At 63.6% G+C, this 6,682-nt stretch overlaps 2 protein-coding genes across 2 annotated transcripts in view; one reads left to right on the plus strand and one right to left on the minus strand.

Moving 5' to 3' along the window:
• Positions 1-3,041, plus strand: part of AFMID (arylformamidase) — a 4,250-nt gene extending 1,209 nt beyond the window's left edge. The window contains exons 2-9 of the mRNA XM_014949831.1: positions 5-106; positions 263-348; positions 427-499; positions 702-799; positions 1,887-1,965; positions 2,096-2,225; positions 2,448-2,552; positions 2,717-3,041. Coding sequence (XP_014805317.1) covers positions 5-106; positions 263-348; positions 427-499; positions 702-799; positions 1,887-1,965; positions 2,096-2,225; positions 2,448-2,552; positions 2,717-2,746 — 703 coding nt within the window. The 3' untranslated portion in view covers positions 2,747-3,041. The remainder of the gene's footprint in view (positions 1-4; positions 107-262; positions 349-426; positions 500-701; positions 800-1,886; positions 1,966-2,095; positions 2,226-2,447; positions 2,553-2,716) is intronic.
• Positions 3,042-3,578: 537 nt separating this feature from the next.
• On the minus strand, positions 3,579-6,531 carry LOC106893004 (probable low-specificity L-threonine aldolase 2). The gene is made up of 5 exons (XM_014950594.1): positions 6,438-6,531; positions 5,929-6,114; positions 5,621-5,758; positions 5,304-5,496; positions 3,579-4,421 (listed from the first exon to the last, which is right to left on the minus strand). Exons 1-5 carry the CDS (start codon positions 6,522-6,524, stop codon positions 4,084-4,086), a joined length of 942 nt encoding a protein of 313 aa, XP_014806080.1. The 5' UTR covers positions 6,525-6,531; the 3' UTR covers positions 3,579-4,083.
• Between the last annotated feature and the right edge of the window lie 151 nt (positions 6,532-6,682).

The raw sequence follows: 6,682 nt of genomic DNA on the forward strand, positions 1-6,682 counted from the left end.
GGAGGAGGGGGGGGGTGGGAGGCGGACACCCCGCTCACCCCGGGCTGTGCCACGCAGCATTCCCGGTCCTGGTCTACATCCACGGCGGATACTGGCAGTGCCTGAGGTGAGGGGGGCTGTCGGGGAGGGGGTCCCTCGGGAAGGGACCCCCCCGGCTTGTTCCCGTTGCCACCCTTCGTCACGGCACCCGGAATTATTCTGGGTGCTCCCGGGAGCCCCCCGCAGCCCGGCCAACTTCTTTTTCCACCCCCAACTCCCCCAGTAAGGACGAGTCGGGGTTCGCAGCCCCCCCGTTGGTGTCGCGGGGGGTGGCGGTGGTGGCGGTGGGCTATGACATAGCTCCCCAAGGTAGGTGTTGCCCGGTGGAGGCCGTGGCTGCCCCGCGTTGGCCGGCCCCGTGCCCTCCTGACCCTGCCCTCTGCCCAGGCCACATGGACGCCATGGTGCTGCAGGTGCGGCGCAGCCTCGCCTTCCTGGTGCGGCGGTACTCCGGCATCAGGTGGGCTTCCCCAGGGGTCCCCACCACCCCCTGTGGGTCTTCAGTGGGTCTTCAGAAGGCCACCAGTGGGTCTTCAAGGCAAACGGTGCTCCCCGTCGATGGTGCCCGAGCTGCCACCTTCGCGGCCGTGCCAGCTCCTCCGCGGGGAGCAGGGTGTCCCCACGTCCCCTCCTGTGGTGGCTCATGGCTCCCCCCTCTCCAGAGGTGTGTACCTGTGTGGACACTCGGCAGGGGCCCACCTGGCAGCCATGGTGCTGGCCACGGACTGGACGGAGTACGGGGTGACGCCAGATATCAAAGGTAGTACCACCGCGTCCGGGGTGTACCCGCGTGGGACGAGGCCATCCCTGCTGCCTGTCCAGGGCTGCAGGGGCTGCAGAGCTGAGGGAGATGAGCTGCCCACAGGCCCTGGGGGTGCAGGACTCTGGGCTCCTGCACAATATGTCCTGGGGAGTGCGTGTCCTGCACCCACCAGCAGCTCACCGAGGCCTGGGGACACGGGTGCAAGGGGGAGTTCCCATCTGCAGGGCTGTGAGGAAGAAATTGTTTACACCAAAGGTGGTGAGATGTTGGCCCAGGTTGCCCAGAAAGGTGGGAGATGCCCCGTCCTTGGAAACATTCCAGGCCAGGTTGGACGGGGCTCTGAGCAACCTGAGTTGCTGAGCAGCTGTGGGAAGTGATTCTACCCTTCTGCTCTGCGCTCCCGAGACCCCACCTGGAGCATTGTGTCCAGCTCTGGAGTCCTCAACTCCAGAAGGAAGGACATGGACCTGTTGGAATGGGTCCAGCGGAGGGCCACGAAGATGATCAGAGGGATGGAGCACCTCTGCTATGAAGACAGACTGAGAGAGCTGGGGTTGTTCAGCCTGGAGAAGAGAAGGCTCCAGGGAGACCTTATAGCAGCCTTCCAATATCTGAAGGGGCTACAGGAGAGGTGGGGAGGGACTCTTGGTCAGGAAGTGTAGCAACAGGATGAGGGGTAATGGTTTTAAATTGGAAGAGGGGAGATTTAGGTTAGATATTAGGAAAAAAATTCTTTGCTGTGAGGGTGGTGAGAGCCTGGCCCAGGTTGCCCAGAGAAGCTGTGGCTGCCCCATCCCTGGAGGGGTTCAAGGCCAGGTTGGAGGGGGCTTGGAGCAACCTGGTGTGGTGGGAGGTGTCCCTGCCCAGGGCAGGGGAGTGGAACTGGATGATCTTTAAGGTCCCTTCCAACTCTAACCATTCTATGATTCTGGGATTCTATGGTCTAGTTGAAGATGTCCCTGCCCACGGCAGTGGGATGGGACTAAATGGCCTTTAAAGGTTCCTTCAACCCCAACTATTCTATGATTCTATGAGAGCAGCCCAAGCTGCAGGGCCCCTCACACCCTGGTCCCTCTGTCTCCAGGAGCGGTGCTGGTGAGCGGCGTGTACGACCTGGAGCCCATCCTGCACACCTACGTGAACGATGTGCTGAACATGAGCCGGTGAGTCCCACGGGGGGGGACAGGGGCTGGGAAAGGGCACAGGCAGGTGAGGACATGGGTGCCCCACGGGCAGAGATGGCCTCTCTGAGCCAAGGGGTCCGTGGGGCTGTCACTGCGGTGTCTCCCCCAGGGAGGTGGCCCAGAGGAACAGCCCCATGCTGTGCATCCCCCCAGCAGTGCCAACGTCCTGTGAGGTGCTCGTGGCTGTGGCCCAGCACGACTCCCCGGAGTTCCGCAGGCAGTCGCAGGAGTACGGCCAGGTGAGCCCCCGGCAGCCCCCGCCGGGGTCCATGGGGCTGCTGCTCCCACCGCCCGCTCAGACCCACTGGGCTGGGACAAAGAGCTTGTGTGTCACGTCAGAGGCAACAGCGGCTCGTGGGAGGATGCTGGTCCTTGCCAGGCTGCTCTGCCTGGTTCCTGCTGCCCATCCTGGGGGGCAGATGGGGGTCGGGTCTCTCCTGGCAGCCCTGCTCTCTCTACAGGCCCTGCGTGCAGCCGGCTGGTCTGTCTCCCTGCTGGATCTCGCCGGTGTGGATCACTTTGACATCATCGAGAAGCTGTCAGAGGAGAGCTACGTTCTCACTCAGGTAGGGGAAGAGCCCCCGTCTGCCCTTCGCCCTCTGAGCACGGGGAAAGCTTCCCCTGCAGACTGAGGTGGGCACAGGGCTGCAGTTTTGGGGCTGGTTTTCACCTCCAGGGATGGAGGAGCGGGGCCAAGCACCGCTCACAGGGCTCTGTGTCCTCACCCCAGGTGATTCTGAACATGATTTCAAGAGCTTGATGGCACATCAGGAGCAAACTGAACGGGAACCGCAGCCCTGCGCGGTGGCGACAGGCAGCTGCCTGCACCCTGCCCTCTCCGCTCTGCCCACCCTGCAGCCGTGCAGGGTCCCTGAACACCAGTTATCACCGATTCTCGCTGGGCTGGTGTTCCTATGCTGGGCTCTTCCTGCCCCTCTGGAGCTTCCCTGCCCCTCAGGGCTGCAGGGCTCTGCCTGGATGACCCGGTGATGAAGTTTGTTCCCTCTTTTTTCCTTTAAACCGCTTATTGCCAATACAAAATGCAACGGGAGTAACTGCTGCGTGGGTGTAACTCTGTTCCCCGGGAGCTGGGGGCTGTTTGAGTGCACACCAGAGGTGGCTGCAGAGAGAATCCCCTCTCCCAGCATGTCCTGAGGCCGGGCTCTTCGTGCCAGCAGTGTGGAGCACAGCACTGAGCCCGGCTCTTTGCACAGGCAGAATTGGGGACTCACCAACCCAGTACACGACGAGCTTGGCAGGGAAACCCCGAGAACCCATGGCTGCGGGATGGGGCTAACAGGGAGTTGGACTAGATGATCTCTATGGTCCCTTCCAACTCTAAAAATTCAGTGAAATTCAGTGAAAACAGGAGCTTTTGGGGATGGGGGATGATGCAGGAGCACATCGTGGAGCTGTCTGGGCCAAGCTGGGCTAGCGGGACAGTCCTGGCCAAATACAAACTCTTGAGATGCTTTTACAACCCTCAGGAGCTCTCATCCCTCCGCAGGGACCTCTGGGCTGTGACCATGTCCCTGCTGCACCAGCTCAGGGGAGGAGCACGCTTGGGGGAAAACAGCCTGCACAGCCACAGCGCTGCCAGAACACGTTTATTTTGTGCCCCGAGCATCCCTCGGGATGTGTCTCCCTGCGGCAGCACCCTTGCACACGTGGGGTGCACACAGGCCAGGGGCAGGGGGGTGTCTTAGGGTCAGGGACTGCTGTCTGCAGGACCCCAGCTACAGAAGCAGAGCTGCTGCTGAGGACTAGAGGGTGCTCTGGGGCTGTGTTTGCTGGGTCTGGGATGTGGTGTGAGATGTGGGCAACCTACTGTGAGAGGTGGGCTCCCTGCTATCCCTCTGACCATGTCTTTGAAGGTGCTCCCTCCCTCTGGGGGGTGGGCTGGGGTCTCCCCAGGCCTGGGCTGCACACCGGGGTGGACACTGTGCTGCAGCCAGCTGGGAACTTTGCTGGAGCACGCTGTGGCCCCAGTCATTTTGCTGCTGGCTACCAGGACAGGGCTGGGAGAGCCTGCCCAGCTCGCCTGCAGCACAGGGAGAGCAGCTGTCCCCACCCCAGCACTGGGGCTGGAGAGGATGCTCAGGCTCCCCCCGTGCTCGGAGGAGTGGGGCGCACACCCAGGGCCAGCTTCTCCTGGCACTTCCTGGCCACAAACTCCAGCTTGTTCTTGGCAAGCTCGGTGTCACGGGCCGAGATGTCACGGTGCCAGACAGCGCGCACGGTGTGTGCCGACCAGGGGAAGAGCAGGACGCTGACGGCTTGGCCGGTCTCAGCCACCTCCTCCTCGCTCACGTCCTGCAGGTGCTCACAGAGCTCGGCGGGGGATGGCCAGCCCCCCCTGATGCTCACCATCACGATGTTGGTCTCCACCGCTGCCAGGTTGACTGAGATGAGGGGCGAGTTCAGCTCCTGGATGCCTGGGGGAGGCAGGAGGGGAGGCTGCAGGTCCTGGCACCAGGGTGACCGCGGGCACAGCAGGGACAGGCATGGCATTGTCACAGTATCACAGAATCACGGAATCTTCTAGGTTGGAAGGGACCTTAAAGATCATCTTGACCAACCATCAACCTAACTTTGACACCCACACAACAAACAAAAAGCAACACCATCACTAAACCCTATCTCCCAGCACTACATCAACCCGTCTTTTGAACCCCTCCAGGGATGGTGCTTCAACCACCTCCCTGGGCAGCCCATTCCAATGGCTGAGAACCCTTTTGGTGAAAAAATTTTCCTAATATCCAGCCTGACCCTCCCCTGGTGTAACTTGAGGCCATTTCCTCTAGTCCTGTCACCTGTGACTTGAGAGAAGAGACTGACCCCCATCTCTCTACATCCTCCTTTCAGGGAGTTGTAGAGAGCAATAAGGTCTCCCCTCAGCCTCCTCTTCTCCAGGCTGAAAAACCCCAGCTCCCTCAGCCTCTCCTCACAAGACTTGTGCTCCAGACCCCTCACCATCTTTGTTGCTCTTCTCTGGACCCGCTCCAGCACCTTGATGTCTCTTTTATGGTAGGGAGCCCAAAACTGGACACAGTACTCGAGGTGGGCCTGGCACTCCAGCCAGGCAGGGACCCCAGCAGCACCCTTGCCTGGCTGGAAACCCAGCACGGCTACCCGGGGAAGGTGCCACCACCACGGTTACCTCTGGCAGTGCCGGGAGGTGCTGGGTGCGGTGACACCCCATTGGGGTGGAGGGGTAAGGCTGTGCCCACATCGAGCTGTGGGACAGGACAGGACGCGGTGGCGCAGCCGGGCAGAGCTGGGAGTCCATCCCAGTGTGCCCAGGAGCCCCGGGGTACCTTCAGCGAAGCGCCGGGCGTTGTGGTGGTCTCTGCGCAGCGTCACTGCCGCCTGCTCCAGCCCGAGGCGGGCAGCGGTGGCCAGCACGCCCGCCTGCCGCATCCCCCCGCCCAGCAGCTTCCGCACACGCCAGGCCTCGGCCACAAACTCCCTGCATCCGGCCACCACCGCACCAGCTGGGGCACCCAAGCCCTGCAGAACCACCAGGAGGGTGACCCTCGCTGCCCTGGGGGATGCCCCCCGGCACAAGGGTGAGATCCCAGCTCGTGCTGGTCCCGTATGGCCCCCGGGACCCTCTCCCCGTGCCAGCGAGCACCTTGGAGAAGCACAGGGTCACGGAGTGGCAGTGCTGGGTGATCCGAGCCGGCTCCACGTCCTGGGCCACCGCCGCGTTCATCAGCCGCGCTCCGTCCATGTGCACCCGCAGCCCGTAGCGGTCAGCGAGCCCTCGGACCTGGGGGGACAGAGGAGGAGCTGGGACCCCCGGAGGCACCAAGTGCTGTGGGGCGGCCAGTGCCAACGTGAGCCACGCTCCAAGCTCCTTGGCACAGCCCCGGCATTCCTGCAGTGCCAGGTCTGGCTGCTGGCACCGAGGCAGGGTGGCTGCTAGCCACTGGCTACTACCTGCTGGAGGTAGGTGAGGGGCAGCACCCGGCCCCCCGCCGAGCTGTGCGTGTTCTCCAGGCAGATGAGCTCGGGGCGCGGGTGGTACCGGCTGCCGTGGGCATCACGGATGGTCATCTCCAGCTGGTCCAGGTCGATGGTGCCATCTGGCAGGTCTGGCAGTGCCTGGGAGTGGACGCCAGCGACCTGTGCCCGGGGCAGGGCAGAGAGCAGAGGTGATGGGGGACAGTGGTGGTGCGTGGGGGGGAACGGTGGCACTGCACGGGGGTCCTGGCGCCCTCTGTCCCCTCCTCCCATGCACCGGGTGTGCTCAGCCCAAACTTGTGCCCAGGCTGTGGCTCAGGGTGATCCGGATGATGCCGCAGTCCAGGAGGGGATGCCAGGTCCCGGCAGCCGGAGGAGGGCAGCAGCAAGCCACCCTCCGGCCCCTGCCTGCGCCACCGGTGCCACCGGGTCCTCCGTGCCCCGGGGAGCCCCGGCCAGAGCCCTCCCGTGCCCGCAGCACCCACCTGCGCAGCCCCGCCGTGCTCGTAGACGTGCAGATGGGCATCCCGACCCAGCAGGAGCTGCCCCCCCCTGCGCTGGCAGTGGCACATCACTGGGGGGAGAGGGGCCATGAGGGAGGGGGCAGCACCGGTGGGTCCCCCCGGTCTGCCTGCCCTCTGGCTGTTTGGGGGGCTCCATCACTTGATCTACCCTGGAGGTGTGGGGCTGTGGGGGGGTGCCCACAGCGGCTGGGGGTGGGGGAGCAGCT

Source organism: Calidris pugnax, unplaced genomic scaffold (assembly GCF_001431845.1).
Source record: "Calidris pugnax isolate Ruff unplaced genomic scaffold, ASM143184v1 scaffold9, whole genome shotgun sequence".
Classification (NCBI taxonomy): domain Eukaryota; kingdom Metazoa; phylum Chordata; class Aves; order Charadriiformes; family Scolopacidae; genus Calidris; species Calidris pugnax.

What these genes read in the sequence shown, in the direction of transcription:
- LOC106893004 (XM_014950594.1), bottom strand. Translation starts at nt 6,524, where the DNA reads ATGTGCCACTGCCAGCGCAGGGGGGGGCAGCTCCTGCTGGGTCGGGAT. An exon ending in TGACCCTGTGCTTCTCCAAG is followed by an intron (nt 5,497 to 5,620) that starts GTGCTCGCTGGC and finishes GTGGTTCTGCAG; the next exon opens with GGCTTGGGTGCCCCAGCTGG. An exon ending in CGCCCGGCGCTTCGCTGAAG is followed by an intron (nt 4,422 to 5,303) that starts GTACCCCGGGGC and finishes TGCCTCCCCCAG; the next exon opens with GCATCCAGGAGCTGAACTCG.